This window comes from Trichoderma citrinoviride (genome assembly GCF_003025115.1).
Source record: "Trichoderma citrinoviride strain TUCIM 6016 unplaced genomic scaffold BBK36scaffold_4, whole genome shotgun sequence".
Classification (NCBI taxonomy): domain Eukaryota; kingdom Fungi; phylum Ascomycota; class Sordariomycetes; order Hypocreales; family Hypocreaceae; genus Trichoderma; species Trichoderma citrinoviride.
Window position 1 is genome coordinate 35,098 of NW_020194712.1, and position 19,205 is coordinate 54,302.

The following is a 19,205-nucleotide window of genomic DNA, read 5'->3' on the forward strand; positions in this document are numbered from 1 at the left end:
GCTATGCCGAAGACAAGGTTTGTTAGCAGCAAGGTCGTCCAGGCAGAATTCCCCTGGTTTAGATGCCGGTTCCAGATTCGATGGATCTACAGACTACATGGTAAATCGCCATGCAATCTACTCGTATATACGAGTATTTCCTTGATGAAAGCTGCGAGTGTTGAAATAGGCCGTGGTGTCCTGTTTACGCCTTGGAATGAAAGTTGGTAGTAAGCAGGATTAGGTAACATGGAAGGCTGCATGGAAGCGTTCCAATACAACTCCATCGTCGCACAGCTCGATCGCTGGTGCAAGGAGAGGAGATGCGATACGATGGAGCCCGGGAGCTACGGTAGTGCTGCCGCTCCAGCCCTCCGCGGCACTTACATACAGATGCCATTTTTGCTTCCTCGTTCGAAAATGGCCGATGCAGCAAGAAGCAATTGCGCATTCGCAAGGCAACGGGTGTTGCATTCTCCGTTGCCAGCCAAAAAAGGGCACAAAGTCCTCGGCGTCGGACTTTTGGGCATATTCTCCGTCCCCGGCAAGTGTTGATCAGCCAATCAGAGCCACAACGTAAGCCCGGCATATAAAACATGGCCGCTCCGCCAACGCGGTCCCTGGAATCTGCTGGACAATTCCTTGCAGCAGTTCTTTTTTTTTATTTCCTTCTTTTTTCCGCTTTATGATTTGTTTCCTCTTGTGCCTTTTTCTTCCTTGATAAGCTTGCTGGACAGGACCCAGCTGGATAGCAGCGGTGTTTTGTCCCGACGACAGCCGCTGATTGCCAACGCTGCAGTTCTGGTCTGTGCTGGGCTTCAGCTATTGGCAGGCTAACTCGCTTTGGACTAGTTCTTCATGAAATGCAAGCTGCACGGTTCGCTTTCGGTCTCGCAGTTCATCAATTCGGGCTTCGGCAAGCGAACATGAAGACGAAAAAAAAAGAAAAAATAAATGAAGAAGGAACAAAGACGGGATGCTTGGGCAACTACGTCATTCGGCAGCGATAGATCAGTTACGAGAAGGCGACACCGGCCGAACGAAGCGCGGCGGATAGACTCAGAAGACAAGGCGGGCAATTCTCATCATTTACAAGTTGATCTCCTCGGACGGACACTCCATGGAGAGCGTGTCCGAGAGGCTGTGATTACATTATTTGAAATCTGATGGGCGCTCAGCTGTGGGTATCGATGCGATCATACTTGCCCAAGTATGAGCTTCACGTGTCATGACTGTCTCTCTTTCATCTCAAGTATCAAAACACGAGAAGAATGGAGTTGAAGATTTGAATGCTGTGGAGCAGGGCATTGAAATGCTTCTTGGCAACCATGAAAACTGTAAAAAATCTTAAAACGAGACAGGGAAGATTTGGTCCCTCGTGAAATGAAATCGGGCATCAACAGCCCACACGCGATTCGGCGAAGATGAAGACACTTGGACGCTTGATGGCTGCTCACCCAAGCTCGGTGGACCCGGCGCCACAGATGCGGGATGTGCGCATGGCAGTTGAATAGTCTAGGCGGCTCCAGCCCCGATGAAGCGTTCGGGCTTAAGCAAGGGCCCCATTGTTTCGCGCCTCCGTCGACCGTATCGTACGAACGGAAGAAAGAAATAGGGGATGGTCCATGCAGGGGACCGCCGAACAGGGCGCAGAGTTTTTTTCTTGTCGTCGAGGCCCGACTTCCGTGTGGAAGAGGATGGGCGACTTTGGGAGGGGGGTGGAGGCCGACTTACATGAACGACAGAGAAGCGCTCTGTAATCAGGACTTGTAAGCCAGATTCTACGGCGTATTACTATAGTCGCAATTCGTAATACCAACTATTAACGGCCCGGCGTTACTCTCACTGACAGACCGGGCCGTTGGCAATTCAATTCATATAAAGAGCGAATGCGCCGCGTCGTCTTACATGCATTGTCCAGATTCATCTGGGAATTACTGTTATCGCCCTGCTAGTTAGCCAGCTGGACGCAATTGGCTTGGTCATCGTTGTTTGCATCTGTGTCTTGTCGTGTCGTTGGTTTCATCCTCTGTTCAGCCAGCCATTCACGTTCCAATAGAAACCGATTGAAAAGCCCCTTTTATTGTTACCATTATCAACATCAACCAACTCCTCTTATCAGCTATACCGACAGTTGCCCTTCTCTCTCTCCGCGGCCTCTCATCACCTCTCATCACTGCATCATCGCCGTCCGCCTGCAGTCCACACCTTACCTAACAGACCCCGCCAGCTCGGCGCTTCCCCCCAACTCGCACTAGCCGACCACCCGCTTGTCCTAATCCGGTAATACTCGGCAGCTCCAAGCCGACCGGGGGTTCGTACCGGTACATGATATCCCGTCCAGCCATCGCCCGATCAAGAGTACTGTAGACTCCTCCACCAATCGACGAGTGCCGTCCCTGCACCAACAAGCATATTTTTTTTTTCTCTTCAAGCCCCTGCAGCTTTATTCTGGGTCTCGTCTATCTTCCACTTGGACGCCTTCTCCTCACACCTCTGGTCCTCGACCTCCTGTCATATTCTCTATTATATTCCCAGCCAGCGATTTCATCCATATCACGAGCTTCGTCCTCGTTCGTCTCTCGTTTCTCTGCTTGTACATACCTTATACTACAAGGTCCCCTCTACTGTAGCTCCTCGGTAGCTATCAGCTGGGAAGCGATTCGCAGTCGCCAACCGCAGGCCGCAGATATCACCACACGGAGAGGCGCACACCGAGTGTTGCGTCGTCGTCCCAGACATCATGGATCCCCTCGACCGCGAGCTCATCGAGGCCGAGCGCGATGCCTCCCCCGAGCACTATCGACGCCGGGCTAGTAACGAGATCGAGCGCGTCATCACGGCATCGTCAGCCTCGTCTGCGTCCACGGACCATGGAAGCATGTTCCGCCGCAACATGAGCCGCGTATCTACACAAAACGACCTGGAGCGCCATCCCACCGCCCTGAGCCGTATTGCTACTCAGCGAAGCCAGCACGTTAATACTGTCGGTGGGTCGATTCGCTCCGAGAGCAGGGCCTCTCGTAAGCCGTTGCCGCCCTTTGGCGGTGGGAAGCCGTATCCCCCACTGCTGCCCGCCCAGGAGGAGTATGTCGTCGAGTTTGACGGCCCCGACGACCCCCTTCACGCCCAGAACTGGCCCATAAGAAAGAAGCTCCTGACCTCCGCCATGCTGGCCTACACCACCGTCACCACCACCTTCACATCGTCCATCTTCTCCGCTGCTACTAGCACCGTGGCCGAAAAGTTCGACGTCGGCCTCGAGGTGGGCATCCTGGGCACCTCATTCTATGTGCTTGGTTTTGCCTTTGGTCCCAGTCTCTGGGCCCCTCTGTCCGAGCTCAAGGGCCGTCGTTTGCCCATTGTGCTCTCCATCTTCGGCTTCTCCGTCTTCACCATCGCAACGGCCACGGCCAAGGACATCCAGACCATTCTCATCTGCCGCTTCTTTGCCGGATTCTTTGGCGCCTGTCCCCTCGCTGTCGTTGCCGCCGTCTTTTCCGACATGTTTGATAACAGAACTCGAGGAACGGCGATTGCCATCTTCTCCATGACTGTCTTCACTGGCCCCATGCTCGCGCCCTTCATCGGCGGCTTCATTGTCGACTCACACCTGGGATGGCGCTGGACCGAGTATCTCGCCGCCATCATGGGATTTGTTGCCTTGATTCTTGACATGTTCTTCCTTAGCGAGTCCTATCCGCCCGTCATCCTCGTCAGCAAGGCCTCGGAACTGCGACGCCGGACCAAGAACTGGGGTATCCATGCCAAGCAGGAGGAAATCGAAATCGACTTTGGCGAGCTCGTCAGCAAGAACTTTACCCGTCCGCTGCGACTCCTGTTCACCGAGCCAATCATCCTCCTCCTGTCCATTTACATGAGCTTCATCTATGGGCTGCTCTACCTCTTCTTTACCGCGTACCCCCTTGTTTTCGTCGGTGTCCACCACTTCAACTCGGGCCAGTCCGGTTTGACGTTCTTCGGAATGATTATTGGCGAGCTGCTCGCGACCATCACCATCATTCTCCAGGTGCCATGGTACAACCGCAAGCTCGCAGCCAACCATGGAATCCCGATTCCCGAGTGGCGATTGCCCAACATGATGGTTGGTGGCGTTGCTTTCGCCGGCGGCATCTTTTGGTTTGGATGGTAAGTTTGACTCTGCAAGAATCTGTCTCAGCGGTTTCATTTGGATGATAAGCAACTAACAAGGTGTCAGGACTGGATACAAGGAGAGCATCCACTGGGCAGCTCCCGCTGTTAGCGGTATCCTCACCGGCTTTGGCCTCATGTCGATTTTCCTGCAAGCCCTCAACTATCTTGTCGATGCCTACCTCATGTTCGCCGCCTCAGCCCTTGCCGGCAACACCTTCATGAGATCCCTCTTTGGCGCCGCTTTCCCGCTTTTCGGGCGGCAAATGTTCAACGGCATGCACATCGAATGGGCTGCCACGTTGCTGGGCTGCGTAGCCCTCGTGCTCGCTCCCATTCCCTTTGTCTTCTACTTCTACGGCGCCAAGATTCGCGCGAAGAGCAAGATCGCCCCCGTGTTTTCCGCTCCGGCGGATGTGCCCGTCAGTTCGGACACAATTGCCGACCATGGCGAGGAAAAGGAGGAGGCCGGACATGAAGCGGCCTTGGCCAATGCTCCTAAGAGGAGCAGCGAGGCTTCGGGGCCCGAAGAGAGTGTGTAGGGTCACTCGGCGGCGACTCTGTGAAGGTTTTTGGGTTCTCATTTTTTCTGGCATCATCATTTTTGCCCATGGGCTTACGTTTTGGGTTGATACCACTTGAGTTACAGAAAACTGGGCGGCGGCTGTGTGAGCATGGCGTTTTATGAAAGAGATTTTGGATTTTGGAAGCGTTATATTACATGAATAATGTTCTTTAGTCATGGGGACGATGCATGATGATGTATTAGGGCATCGATGAAGACGAGCCATTGGCTTGCAGCGGATGGAACAGCGATCAAGCCGATGGATTAGATAATTTTAATAACGCCGTATGGTATCTTAATTACTGTGATTTGACCGTTGCTGTGAAACATGGCTGGATAATATCAAAGGACGTTTGTTGCTGGCTGTAAGGATCCATCATGTTGTGAGAACGAACTCCCTCAACTCCCAATCAAGGATTGTCCCGGTAAGAGAGACACAGTGCCCGCCCCCACCGTGCCTTCTGCTTAATTGCATATCCAAGCTCAGTCCACCACACCACCAATCCATACGATTTGGAGCTGGCCAAGCTTCAGCTTGACATCACAAACCATGCCTCGCCAATATCCGCCATGATCACCCCCCTGTGCCGCTTGCGCTGCCCCCAGTGGCGGCTCCAAGCCCGCAACAACCTCAGCCTCTACGCGCGCACCTTCTCAGACGTCCGGCGGCCGTCGTCGGCGCCCAAGCCCATCATCGACATCAAGCACATCCGGCAGAACCAGGCGCTGTACGAGCAGACGTGCCTGGAGCGCAACTACCGGCGGCAGGCGGCGCACCCGGCGAGGATCGTGCAGCTGCACGCCGAGTGGCAGCAGCTGCAAAAGGACGCGCGCGCGCTTCGGGAGCGGTCGAACCTGCTGCGCAAGGAGCTGGCGAACTCGGCGACGAGCAGCGACGACGAGGACCTCAAGGACGTCAAGAAGATGAGCCGCGAGAGGGTGCAGGAGGAGGCGCGGGCGCTCAAGAGCGAGCTGGCGGTGATTGAGAAGAAGGAGGCCGACGCCGTGGCGCAGATGGAGGAGCTGGCGCTTGAGCTGCCCAACCTGACGAGCGCCGACACGCCGCGGGGGGACGAGCCCGAGGTGCTGAGCTACATCAACGAGCCCCCGCGGTTCGACGAGCAGGGGTCCGATGCGCTCTGGAGGTCGCACGTGCACATCGGCGCGGAGCTGGGCATCCTCGACTTTGCCGGCGCGGCGACGGCGTCCGGCTGGGGCTGGTACTACCTCGTGGGCGAGGCGGCGCAGCTCGAGCAGGCCCTGATCCAGTACGCGCTCGCCGTCGTGACCAAGCACGGCTTGGCGCCGCGTGCGGCTTCCAGCCGCGCGACCAGAACGGCGAGCAGCAGGTCTACGCCATCGCCCGGTCGCAGGCCGACGCCGACCGCGGCGTGCCGGAGCTGTGCCTGGCGGGGACGTCCGAGATCCCGCTCGCGGGCATGAAGGCCATGGCGACGCTCGACGCCGTCGACCTGCCCATGAAGCGCGTCGCCGTGTCGCGGTGCTACCGCGCCGAGGCGGGCGCGCGCGGGGCCGAGACAAAGGGGCTGTACCGCGTGCACGAGTTCTCCAAGGTGGAGATGTTTGCCTGGACACAGCCGGACGAGCTCGAGGCGCGCGACGTCTTTGACGAGATGCTCGACATGCAGACCGAGATCCTCTCGTCGCTCGGCCTCTACTGCCGCGTGCTGTCCATGCCGTCGACGGACCTTGGCGCGTCCGCCACCCGCAAGATCGACATGGAGGCCTGGTTCCCCAGCAGGGAGCACCACAGCGGCGGCTGGGGCGAGGTCACGTCCGCGAGCCTCTGCACCGACTACCAGACGCGGCGCCTCGCGACGCGCCTCAAGACGAGCGGCGGCAAGCTCGGTTTTCCCTGGACGGCCAACGGGACGGCGCTGGCGGTGCCGCGGGTGCTGGCCGCGCTGCTGGAGAACGGGTGGGACGAGGAGGAGGGCACGGTGGCGATCCCCGAGTGTCTGCGGCCGTGGATGGGCGGCAGGGAGAGGATCGGGCCGTCGGCGAGGAGGAGGAAGGATGGGAATGCGGGGGAGATGATGGCTTGAGGGCATGAAGTGATTTCTCGAGGGGCTCAAACGAAGTTTGTCTTGTGAGCTTATGAGTTGGAGGCATTACTCTTTTTTTTCCCCCGGCACATCAGTGCATTTTTGTATCAAAGGAATCTGGATCATCCGTCCCGTAAGGGGGAATTGGTGAAGCCTCATGAATAAGGAGGGGGGGATTACTGTGTACGATAAAGTATCAGAAAAAGGAGAGGGGAGGAGAATCCCAACTAGGAGAATGAAGTCAAGGAATCTCACAATGCCGAGCTTGATTTCAACGTCTGTCAATACTTACAGGTTGTTCTACTGATTCCGGTAAGGGGCCAAGGAAAAACAATCTTCATCGCTTCGTTTCTTCGTCTCTTCGTTCCCCGTACCCAGGAGTAAACTGTTGTCACGACAAACTCTTGAAGCCGTGCTGCTGCATCTGGTCAAAGAACCAGTGAACACCCCCCCCCAGATCCCGTTGGTGTGCAATATCACAGTAGAAAAGTCACGACCTTGAAGTCACTTGGAGATCATAACCCCTCCGAGGAAAACTGCAGCTGTCACAAGATACTTGTTCTATTTGTTAGATCAGACGTTCCATCTCCATAAGGTAGACTTGTCGACAGTTTTTTTACAAAATGATAATAACACACAATGCCCATTCCCAGCACACAAAAACTCCCTTTTGAAGAAAAACGCCCAGATGAGAGACGAAAGCAACGACGCTGCTACACAGAGACTTTTTCTTTGTTTTTTTTTTTATTCCTAAACGAAATTTAGGGGCGTAATGCATCGTACAAAATCCGCTATGCATCTTGTGCGTATTGTCTGTGTGTATCTCCTGAGCTTGTGCCGCTGCTGCCAAAGGTTGCAAAAGAAAGGAGCGAATGGATGGGACAGCTGCCAATGCAGGCATCATCAACCTCCGGGGCAATAATGATGGTGGAAAACACAAAAGTTGATCGCTGAAATAAAAGAGACTCAAAATGTCGTAATCTGAACAAATCCCATGACCTTAACCGTGTACACGCATGCAAATCAAAGATACGGCCGAAGCCTCGAGAAGAGAAGAGAAAAAAGAGAAACGCGAGCCCCCGTTTCAGCAAGGGCCATCTCAGCTTCAAGATGAAGGTGACGACGCGTAATTTATGTCGTGAAACTGCACATCGTCATCGTGATGAAGCGTGACGCTGTTGAACTCGAGGAACGGATCGGTAGCCTCGGTGCCGGGAGTCGCCAGCCCGCTATCCAGGGGGACACCAACGGCCTTGGCCCCGCTAATGTCGACGCTCTCGCTCTCCTTGACGTTTCTGAAATTGATGGTGTCAATGCCACGGCCCTGGTTGGGGATAATCGGCGGCTTCATATGGCGAATCAGCGCCCACTGGGTGGTGCGGAAGAAGGGGTGGGCTTTGATGTCGGAGGCGCCAGCCCGGGCACCTAACCTCCGGTTCTCGTCCTTGATCAACAGCTTCCTGATGAGTGATTTGCAGAGGCTAAGAGACACGTTAGCAACGACCATCGCAGCAGATACTTGATATTGAGACATACTTGGAAATCTGCGGCGCTCCGGTGTGGTCGGGAAAGGGAATGTCCTCGCGCAGGATGTTGGCAAAGGTAGCGTTTCGGTTCTTGCCCTTGAACGGCGTCGTTCCGTAGAGCATCTCGTAGATGAGAATGCCCAGCGTCCACCAGTCCACCGCGCTCGTGTGGCCGCTGCCCTTGATGACCTCGGGAGCAATGTATTCTTCGGTGCCGACAAACGAGTTCGTCCTGAAGTCAGCAATACATGATCGCGTGTCAATGGTCGGCAGAGAGTCCGTCCTGGCTCCGTTCTTGCCGACAATCATCGTGGGCTTGCCGCCGGGGCCAGACTGCTTTGACAAATCAAAGTCGGACAACATGATGTGGCCGGACTGGTGAAGCAGGATATCTGGAAGCACATTAGTCAACTGACTCGCCGCAGCGTTGATTTGGCGGGACACGTACTCTCCGGCTTTAAATCTCGATAGATGAACCCCATGAGATGGAGGTATTCCAACGCAGCCGTGACCTCGGCGGCGTAGAACCGGGCGTCATCCTCAGGTATGCACTTGCCGGGCCGAGTCTGGAGCGCTCGGAAGAACTCGCCTCCACTGCAGTACTCCATGCACAGGTAAAGATGGTCTTCGGACTGGAACGAGTGGTAGAGGGTGACGATGAACGGATGGTTGCTCGTCGCGAGGATTTCCTGCTCGGCGAGCGCGCGCTTGATCTTGTTTCGCTTAATCATCTCCTTCTTGCTCAAGACTATGCGTTGAAACTTGGAATTAGCGGATGGAGGGACGGCGTCAATCTGCAGGCTGGCATTTGGTTACCTTTCATGGCATAGAGCCTGTTGCTCTTCTTCTCCCTCACCAGGTAGACTTTGCCCACATCACCCTTGCCGATGAGCTTGATCTTGTCGAAGCTGGACGGGCCCACCTCGACGTCCCGAACCTTGATCGAGTTGGAACTGTACGTCCTGCGGAAGGCCAATGGAGTCTGCGGCGGAGGCAGAGCGCCCAGAGTGTCTTCGGTGTGCAGCAGCTGCGCGGCGTCGGCCTTGCCGTCGACAAGACCCAGCGACCCTGACTTGGCGTTCTGGATCAAGGGGTCTTTGCCGAGTTCAGCGGTGCCGGGGCGCTCGCCTTTGTTGCCCGCGCTCGCAAAAAGCCCCTGGGCGTTGGGCGCACTAGCAACCCTCCGTAACCTGCGGGCCAGCTCTTCCTTGGTCTCGCTCGTGGCCTGCTCGGCCTCGGTGCCGTCCGGGCCTGATACCTTGAGGGTCGGCGTGTCGGGAGGACTCGGGGGCACAGAGCCTTCGTTGTGATGGCGCAGGCCGGGCTGGCCCTGGTGGGCAAAGTAGGGGTTGGCCAGGGCCGTCGGGCTCATTGCCTCCTCCAGCTTGTTGCTCTCGCTGGCGACGGTATGTGACCTCAGGCGGCCGACGGTGCTGTTGAACAGCTTGGTGTGTCGAGACGTCTTGGAAGAATGCGAGTCACTGCCGCTGCCGCTGCCCGTGGGCACGTTGTTCAGGCTGAGGGAGTTGCTGCCTCTTTCCTTTTCGGCGATGCTACTCGCGCTGCTGTTCATGCGGAAGAAGTTGCGCAGGCGATTGCTAACCTGGCCCCCTGCGGAACTGTTGGCGGCCTTGGACGGCATTGTGGGTGTTTTGAGTCCGAGGATGGCGGCGGTGATGATGATGGTGGGATGAGGGATGCGGTTGTCGCGTCGAAAAGGGCGACGATGATGAAGATGAGGGCGAGGGCGAGGGCGAGGGAGGACACGACGGTAGGATGCGGAGGCGGGCGGTGGATTGTCTTGACGGTATCAATGTTCGGGTTACGCTAAACGGGGGTGTTTCGCTCAAACAACTGCGGCCATGGCTCGCGCAGCAGGACGGGGAGGATGAAGGCGCTGATGGAGCGGCAGCGAGAGTCTGTGCAGCGAATGGCCGATGAAGGACGACAGAAACGATTGAGGCCTCGAGTATTGGCCGCGTCCAAGTTGATGAGGGAAGATTGATGGTTTCTGCCCGCAAAAGTTCCAGGGCCAAGTCAGTTACCGGTAATGGTAGTGGTACGTATGGGTTACGAGTACGAGGATTCGTACGAGGTACCCTCACAGCACCCGCTGGGCCAGTTGAGACAAGTGCTGGTGGGCCGGTCCGCTCACGGCAAGCCACTGTGCCTCAGGCATCATCTTTCCTGGCTCTGCACGCTTCATCACTGGCCAGGCCAGGCGGAGGCGCGCGCAGGTACCGGTACTTGGTCGCCACGGGGCACTACAGGCCTAGGGGATTGCCTATTCAGCACCCCAAAACCGCTATCCAGCACCCCAGGGTACTTTCCTAATGCTGGCGCTGCCACACAACTCAAAGTACCTAGCCGCACGCTGACTCAGCATTTACACCTCAAGTATCAGCACTTTATCTCTGCAAAGAAAGCTCTAAAAGCCATGCAATTTCGCTGAGAAAACCAGGAGTTTTAAAAAAGGATCATACTCTCTATAAGACTGGCTTTCATTTCTTATAAGTTTTCTTTCACAGTCTCTTTTCTTCGTTAAGGAAAAGCACGGAAGTCTGCCTCTATACATGTACATCTTTGTACCTCCCACCAAATTTTGGGGTGCTGGATAGCGGTTTTGGGGTGCTGAATAGGCATTCCCCAGGCCTAGCACCGTGCTAAGCCCTCGTTCAGCGGTTCTGGCGTCAGATCGGGGGGGCCATCCAGGCTGTTTCAGCGCTCTAGCGGAGCGGGACAATTGGGCTACGGGGGGGCCACGGCGGATAGGGTGACCTGAGGCGTTCAGGGGGCGCTGGAGGAGGGGCCATCTCGGCGCTTGTAGCGGTACGAGAAGGCTTGTTTCAACCGTTCGCACCTTGTTAGCCCGAGCTTGGCTGGGCAAGATCGCGACTTGCACCATTCTTGTCTGCTGTGGCACGACGTAATCCGTACGGTATAAGCCGAGTCATGAGATTGATGGCGTTTGCATCGACATCGAACATTTCGAAATCTTTTCCATGCCCACTCGTCAGCACAGGCACAGGAACGGGCACACAGCCACTGATGCACGGTTCCTGGTCAGAAACCTGTCATAATACTCAATGTGTACGGATACAGTATGGCCAGGTGCTGCTAGCAAACCTGGTATCCGATATCAAATCTCACCAGACCCGGGCTGTGCATTTATAATGTCGAGTACGTCGTACTTGATACGGGCGAGTAATTTGCAGGCTCCGGGCGGCACGGAACACGACAGAAGTGTCGGACTTGCACTCCAGAAAGGCAGACTTGCGTATTCTACTCTTACGCCATATCATTCCGACGTTTTTGGCCCGAAATGACATTTCCAGGTGTGTCGATGCCCTGATGCAGCAACTGGAGGCCGTCGTCATGCTTCCCGTTTTGGCTGTTGCTGTGCCCGTCGATGTTCGTACTGGTACCTTTGACGATGAGGTATCTGTACCTCTGCAATGCGGAGTCTCAACAGGGAACCTCAACTTCCAGGGCTGGGTATTTTCCCTGGCATTGACGCCTTGGTGACAGAAATCACAGCGGTGCTGCTTACCAACCAACGTGAAGAGCCAAAGCAGCAGATTCCACGAGACGGCAATATTCGGCGCCCCAAGTCGGCAATATCCAGAGACGCCTATGTATTGTTACCGCGTGTGCAAGTCTATGTCTAAGGTAGGCGATGGTGTGTGCCCGACAGCTTAGGGCTGCATTAGCACACATGCAGCTATCAAAGCAGCAAAGCATCCATCAATGCTCTCTTCATACTCGTCTGTCGTCCAATCCATCGATCGCATAAAGATGCCTGCTCCTGCATCATCAGTCGGTCGGTACCCTCGGCGTCTGGCGACTTTGTCATACTCGTACGAGGGCCTCCGCCGTGACATGACGCCTGTTCCAGAAATGTTTCCGGCCAGGCCCCCCCATGGTAGTTCGTGAGCAGGGCAACGTCCAGGTCATGCCTCGATCGGACATTGTCTCTGCGCTAAAGCACGGAGTGCCAGCGTTGTCATTTCAATGGATGCTATGATGTAATCAGATCGTGAGTGCGAGAAACAAGGAAGAAATGGAATCGATGCTACGGCGGTCCGGTCTCCATTCCCCGGCGCCTTGAAGCCCGAGACGGCGGAACCAGAGGTGGGCCGGCAGCTCCAGTCTGTGAAGATCTGTGAGCCGTTTGCTGGTGCTGATCGGTTCGGGTTTGCTGTCCATTTGCCAGGCCGATGTGTGTATGTATGTAATCGTTGCGTTGCAGCGCCCTCTTTGGACAATCCATGGATCGGAGACCTCGGTAATCATGGTTGTTGTTGCAGATGAGGCTGTCATCAGCTGGCCTGAACTTGCCATCTGTCAAACCAGCAACCCTGGATACCCGAAGCGCAAGGCCTTGTTCCGTTTTAGGAGCTCTATCCGGAGTAATTACCGGCAAGTACGTAGCTCGATCAGGTGTCTATAACTCGTTACGGCTTGCGAGTGCACAATTTCAGTCATCAGCTAGAGTCCTCGTAACACGTAAGGCACACGATAGGGTAAACACGTCTGTCACTGGTACTATTCGCAAAGCCACAAGGCACTCGAATGTCGTCAAGATCAGAGCATGCATGCTTCGACAAGAGAAGCATTGCAGCAGTATGATGCCCTGCCATGTTCGATACAAGGAGATTGGTATCCCATACTACATGTAGTGTCATATCAAGCTCAAGCGGGTGCATCAACTATTCAGGCATCAACCGGGTACATGCGTCTCTCTCCAGGTTATTCTCTCTCCAGGTTATAGACGGATAGTGCATCCTCCTTCAAGGTCGCAGCCACTGCCTTGACTTGACGATGCTTCGATTGCCAAGGCTTCTATTGTTGGTGGTTTTCGGAAAGAATCATCTTCCGCACCCGTAGCGGCCACGTTGGGCCATCGGGCTTGGCGTTCCATTGCATGAGCCCAGCGAACTCGACGATAACTCAAATTCGACATCCGTCCGAGTCTCGTCTACAGCCTCCAAATTCGCGCAATTTCCATCATGGCTTGCGGCTCGGGCTGCTGCGGATCGCCTTCTGAGCCTCCTCCCGTCAAGGACAGCTGCTCTGTTGAGCTTCCGGAGCAAGAAGATCCCTGCTGTGACGGCCATGTGCCCGATGGCAACGCTGAAGAACTCGACATCATTGATGATTGCGGCAAGCTGAACAACGACCACAGTAGCAGCAACGAGGACGATGATCAATCATGCCAGGACTCGTGCTGCGGTGATTCAGAAGACGAGCTACAAGATGAGTCGGCTTGCCAGAACATGGACAAGGCTGCCAATCTCGAGGACGACTGCTGCGCTCCCCAACCCAGCTGCAACAAGGGCTGCTGCTCCAACGAAGAGAAGCCATGTCCAGATGATAAGCCAGCACCAGACTGCTGCGAGGGCAAAATCTCTCCATGCTGTGACCAAACCTGCCTCGATCGTCTCGCGCTCCGTGAATGCCAAGGTCTCGAGCCAGGTGAGCTCTTATAGCGCTCTAGAGATTATCATTCCGTATTGCTAACCTCCTCGATCTCGCAGGCCAAGGCAGCGCCAGCAAGTCTGCCTCCAGCTGCACTCGAGGCAGAAACGGAAAATCATGTGAAGGCCATTCTCGCAAGATTCGAGACATGTACATCGAGAAGCTTGAGGCGCTTGGATGCATCTGCCGAGCCCTCATCGCCCTCGGTCAGGAATCCTGCTGCAACCCTCGACGCCGTTCAGCCGGAGCAAGTGTACGAAGCCGCTCAAATAAGGCAGCTTCCTCACGTTCACGTCGTTCTATTGACTCATTCTGTGCTAGTGGGGCTGATGCAAACTGCTGCTCCTCCAAGAAGCCTGCGGCAACGTATGGCAAATGCAAGGATACAGGCGATGGCCCAGTCAAGGTGAAGGCTTCCAGCATCTCAACCTCTTGTGCCGACTCCTGCTGCGCTGGAAACGAACCTGGTGTTTCTGCCGGACAATCAACCAAAGTCCTGTCTGACATGGCGCGCGAAGTCGATGTCGAAAAGACTGCATTCTCTCACGACGAGAAAGGACATGTCATCTTGAGCATTTCGGGCATGACCTGTACCGGCTGCGAGACGAAGCTGGTCCGCAGTCTTGGCACCCTCCCGTCGGTCAAGAACCTAAAGACCAGCCTGGTCCTTGCGCGCGCTGAGTTTGACCTTGTCGGCCGTGCTGTTTCGGTGGTTGAGGTGATTAAGCACTTGGAGAGGACTACCGAGTTTAAGTGTGAAAGGATCTCAAACCAAGGCTCTAGCCTTGATATTGTAGTTCCTGCTGGTGGTGCGGCTGCCTTTGTCAATCAGCCCTGGCCGTACGGCGTTACCGAAATGAAGGTCGTCGATGAAAGAACAGTCAATATCAGCTACAATGCTGATCTTATTGGTGCAAGAGATCTCATCGAAAGCGACTGGGGAGGCAGTCCGATTCATCTCGCGGCAAACCGCCTCGACCCATCACTCGAGACTGGCAAGAGACATGTTCGACATATTGGCTACATGACCCTGCTTTCAGCCGGCCTCACCATTCCGGTCCTGGTCATGGCCTGGGCCCATCTTCCTGAGCATGATCTGGCATACAGCTCGGCATCGTTGGCTTTGGCAACACTCGTCCAGTTCATTGTCGCCGGTCCATTCTATCCAAAGGCTCTCAAGGCACTCGTCTTTTCGAGAGTCATTGAGATGGATCTTCTCATCGTTCTCAGTACCAGCGCGGCTTACATCTTCTCGGTCGTCTCCTTTGCCTACCTGGCTTCGGGTCGCCCCCTATCGACTGGTCAGTTTTTCGAGACCAGCACTCTCTTGGTGACTCTCATCATGGTAGGCCGCTGGGTGGCCGCCCTGGCTCGCCAAAAGGCAGTGGAATCCATCTCGATGCGATCTCTGCAGAGTCCAACAGCCGTCATTCTGACTGATGAGGGAGAGAAGGAGATTGATGCCCGCCTCCTTCAGTATGGAGACATACTCAAAATCGCCCCTGATTCAAGGGTTCCAACCGATGGCACCGTCATCTCTGGCTCGTCCGAGGTCGACGAATCTATGATGACCGGAGAATCCATGCTGGTCGAGAAACATGCCAAGTGTTCAGTCATTGCCGGAACTGTCAATGGCTCAGGCATGTTACATGTGCGGCTGACGCGCCTCCCTGGCGACAACACGATCAGTACCGTCGCCAGCATGGTAGACGAGGCGAAACTGTCGAAGCCAAGGATCCAAGCCGTAGCCGACCGTGTGGCAAGCTACTTTGTCCCCGCCGTGGTCGTCATTACCATTGCTGTGTTCTGTATCTGGATCGCCGTCGGCATGAGGGTCCGAGGGCTACCTGCAAACGAGGCAACAATCCAAGCAGTCACCTACGCAATCACTGTTCTGATAGTGTCCTGTCCCTGCGCCATTGGATTGGCGGTCCCTATGGTGGTGGTCATTGCTAGCGGCGTTGCAGCCGAGCGAGGCGTTGTCTTCAAGTCGGCAGAAGGCCTCGAGGTTGCCCATAAGACATCGCACGTCGTCTTTGACAAGACTGGAACCATAACAGAGGGCAAGTTGGCATTGATGCAAGAATGGTATGCCGACGGTGATCAAACTATTGCAAAGTCGCTACTTCTCGGTCTTGTAGGGAATATCAAGCACCCGGTGTCCGCCGCGATAGCCTTGCATCTCAAACATCAGGGCGTCTCACCCGCGTCTATATCCGACGCAAAGGCATTGACAGGAAAAGGCGTCGAAGGAGTGGCAGGCGGATCCGGATTGGCTCTTAAGGCAGGCAACTCACGTTGGCTCTGCCTCGAGTCTCACCCGACTGCGCAGTCAATGCTGTCTCGTGGATATACCGTCTTTGGCTTCACCGTTGGCGGGTCTCTCGCTGCAATTTTTGGCCTCCAGGATTCGATCCGGTCTGACGCTGGCTCTACGGTCCAGAGTCTGCTTGATAACGGCATATCGGTCCACATCCTTTCAGGAGACGATGACGGCGCCGTACGCTCTGTTGCAACCCAGCTGAGAATCGCCGAGGCAAACGTTCGTTCCCGCTGCACCCCCGTCGACAAACAAGCCTACATCCAGGAACTCCTCCAACCCAAGACCGACGGTCGCAACAAAGTCGACAAGTCCAAGCAACCGGTCGTCATCTTCTGCGGCGACGGAACCAACGATGCAGTCGCCCTCGCCCAAGCCACCATTGGCATCCACATGAACGAACAAGGCACCGAAGTCGCCCAATCCGCAGCCGACGTCGTCCTCATGCGCCCCAGCCTCGCGGGCGTCCTGACCGTCATCGCGGTGAGCAAGAAGTCGATGCGGAGAATCATGTTCAACTTTGGCTGGAGCTTCGTGTATAACCTGTTCGCCGTCCTGCTCGCCGCGGGCGCGTTTGTCGATGCGAGGATCCCGCCCGAGTATGCGGGCTTGGGCGAGCTCGTGAGCGTTTTGCCCGTCATTGCTGCGGCTACGTTGTTGAGATGGTCGAGGATCTAAGTCGGGCTTGTTGGGCTGCTCATGATGTGTGATGCGAGCCTGTGGTGCCAGTGGTATTGGCCCATACTTCAGCAGTACCTATGAAGGGGTGATTCACTACCTTGAACACGCCTACATTGATCTGTTGCCTTTTCTTTCTACACACTACTTTGAATCCTTCGGTTGCGAGATTCGAAGGAAGCATTGCTGTCGAGATGCATAAGATGTAGTGTGAGGGCAAGGAATTCAACATCCTGCCACGTTAGTCATGCTTTCTTTGCTTCTAATTATACATGAAGTCTATATAGCTCTTGAACTCCTTGAAAGCTGTGAAGCACCAAATATACTAGTCACAGCATACTTTCGTAGGAGATGATGCGTCGAACCACCTATTTTCCTCGTCAATCTTCGTCAAGGGGAGAATCCGATTCCTCGCTTGGTAGATTCTCATTCATCTGGATGAGCAAATCCTTCAGCTTCTGCCGATTCTGCTTGAACGTGGCAAAGTCCTCCACTTGTTGATCGCGTATAGACGGCGTCACCTGGTTGCCCTGCTCGTCCTTCAAGTAGCCTGGAATCCCATCCTCGTCCAGCGGGTGCTTCACCGGCCCGCCGCTGTTCCGCGGACCGTCTCCCACGTGCCAACTAAACGGTACGAGATGCGCCTCTTCGACGTGCTCTCGAAGAGAAGGCTCATCGGGAAATACTTGGCACTCCGAGGAGGCCGACGACGACTTTTGCGCGCACGCACCCCAGCGGCAGATGAACGGTGCTGCTGCTGCTTTCCGGCAGTGAACGACGGAGATGTGGCGCCGCAGCGTGTCCAGGTTGTGCAGCTCGGCCCTGCAGCCGCTCCATTCGCACAGGAAGGCGACGAACGAGGTTTGCAGGGACCGGTAGACCTGCCACGGCAGGGGAGACGGCGCCTTGGGCGGTCTGCCGCGACGCTTTGCGTGGCCGAATGGGGCGCCGATGGGCTTTGGCTTGGCTGGCCGACCGGGTCTGCCTGTGGCGGACCTCTCTGGGGCTGGTCCTCGCAGGGAGCTGTAGGACATGCCGGGTTTCCATCCCCTGGGTCGGCCTCGGCCGGAGCTTGGAGGGTGGGCTGATGCTGGTGCTGGTGCTGGTGCTGGCGCGGGTATCTGGACTGAGATGCGGGTTTGTGCTGGAACCGGTACTGGGGTCTGGACTGGTGCTTGGATTCGGGGCGGAGCGGGAGCTGTGACGGCTGGTTTTGTGTTGGAATTTGGAATTGTGGTTGAAGGCGCCGGTGCTGCTGTGAACTGTTTGGGAAGAGGGACTGGCGTCGAAGCTGTCATTGGAGCTGTTCGTTGCGTGACTGTCTTCATGTTGGCCATTGGCTTTGGTGGCGGTACTGGCGTATGAAGTGAAGACGTCGATGCAGCCGTCGTTACCGGTGTTGATGTGCTGCTGCTGCTAAACGGCTTAGGAATAGGCACAGGCGTCTCCTTTTTCATCGTCACGCGTGAGAGTGAAGACGCCTGCTGTGAAGATGAGAGTGATGAGGAAGCCGGCGATGCTGCTGCTGAGATTGCTGCTCCCGCCGTTTCATTCCCGCTTCTGCTTCCGCCGCCCTCTTTCTGCGATGAGCCTGCCGGCCTCAAGTTGTTGTTGTTCACGGACGCGGGTGTTTTCTTCAACATGACGGCGATTCGCGCCTGTCGCGCCTCGCCCTTGTCGGAGGACGACGACGACCTCGAGGCCGACTTGAACTGAGCCAGTGGCGCGGCGTGCAGGGGGTCGTCGCGGTCCATGCTCGCGGAGCGGCGCACGGAGGAGGACAAGCGCTGTTGCGAGGCGGCGCTGGAGGGCCGTTTGGGAGCGGCGGCGGCGACTTGGCTGCTCCAGAACTCGACGGGGTCTAGCATGAGGGGTGAGTGGTCTTGGTCGGGGAAGTTGCTGTTCATTTTTGTGATTTTTTTTTGGTTGTCGGTGAAGGAGGGTGGAAGGGGGAGAAGAGAAGGAGAAGTTTGGTGATGGTGTGGGAGAGGGTTGAGGTGAGTTGAGGTGAGGTGAGATGAGTTGAGAGTGTCTGTCTGTCAGTGACATCGAAATAAACAAAAAGGTACGGTTGGAGGGGGCCCGCTTTTTGCCGTTTTGGGAACGCTGTGATAACGATAAAGGGTTGGAGTTGTTCTGCAGAGTATCACGAATATCTCTGGGGGAGATACTCTTGATCAGACAGAAAGTAATTTCATACAAAATACATATGCTAGCATACAATGACTTGATTTACTAATAAGAGCAATCATAGCCGCTGGTGTGATGTTGGTAGCTTGTACATAAGAGAGGGGAATTCCAAGGAAGTACCAAAAGCCGAAGAGAAACGATGTACCCGACCACATCTGACTGCCATTATCTCCTAGAAGGATGACTGGGCCAGGTGCTGATGGTGAGATGGTTGAAGCAAACGAAGAGGAAGCAGATGGCTTGGGGTGCTC

At 55.6% G+C, this 19,205-nt stretch overlaps 5 protein-coding genes across 5 annotated transcripts; 3 read left to right on the plus strand and 2 right to left on the minus strand.

The window, feature by feature from the left end:
* Positions 1–2,722: 2,722 nt before the first annotated feature.
* On the plus strand, positions 2,723–4,673 carry BBK36DRAFT_64628 (MFS general substrate transporter; the record flags this gene model as incomplete). Its single annotated transcript, XM_024898428.1, has 3 exons — positions 2,723–4,128; positions 4,199–4,553; positions 4,587–4,673. 3 exons carry the CDS (start codon positions 2,723–2,725, stop codon positions 4,671–4,673), a joined length of 1,848 nt encoding a protein of 615 aa, XP_024751113.1.
* A 593-nt stretch (positions 4,674–5,266) lies between these two features.
* BBK36DRAFT_1157480 (seryl-tRNA synthetase) lies at positions 5,267–6,762 on the plus strand (the record flags this gene model as incomplete). Its single annotated transcript, XM_024894015.1, has 2 exons — positions 5,267–5,980; positions 6,019–6,762. 2 exons carry the CDS (start codon positions 5,267–5,269, stop codon positions 6,760–6,762), a joined length of 1,458 nt encoding a protein of 485 aa, XP_024751114.1.
* A 1,105-nt stretch (positions 6,763–7,867) lies between these two features.
* Positions 7,868–9,930, minus strand: BBK36DRAFT_1115067 (serine/threonine protein kinase, AGC family; the record flags this gene model as incomplete). The annotated part of the gene is made up of 4 exons (XM_024890093.1): positions 7,868–8,243; positions 8,299–8,680; positions 8,737–9,036; positions 9,105–9,930. 4 exons carry the CDS (start codon positions 9,928–9,930, stop codon positions 7,868–7,870), a joined length of 1,884 nt encoding a protein of 627 aa, XP_024751115.1.
* Positions 9,931–13,297: 3,367 nt separating this feature from the next.
* Positions 13,298–16,764, plus strand: BBK36DRAFT_1114969 (heavy metal translocatin; the record flags this gene model as incomplete). Its single annotated transcript, XM_024890082.1, has 2 exons — positions 13,298–13,763; positions 13,826–16,764. The coding sequence occupies 2 exons, from the start codon at positions 13,298–13,300 to the stop codon at positions 16,762–16,764; spliced, it is 3,405 nt and encodes a 1,134-aa protein (XP_024751116.1).
* A 380-nt stretch (positions 16,765–17,144) lies between these two features.
* BBK36DRAFT_1114983 (hypothetical protein) lies at positions 17,145–18,062 on the minus strand (the record flags this gene model as incomplete). Its single annotated transcript, XM_024890085.1, has 1 exon — positions 17,145–18,062. One exon carries the CDS (start codon positions 18,060–18,062, stop codon positions 17,145–17,147), a length of 918 nt encoding a protein of 305 aa, XP_024751117.1.
* Between the last annotated feature and the right edge of the window lie 1,143 nt (positions 18,063–19,205).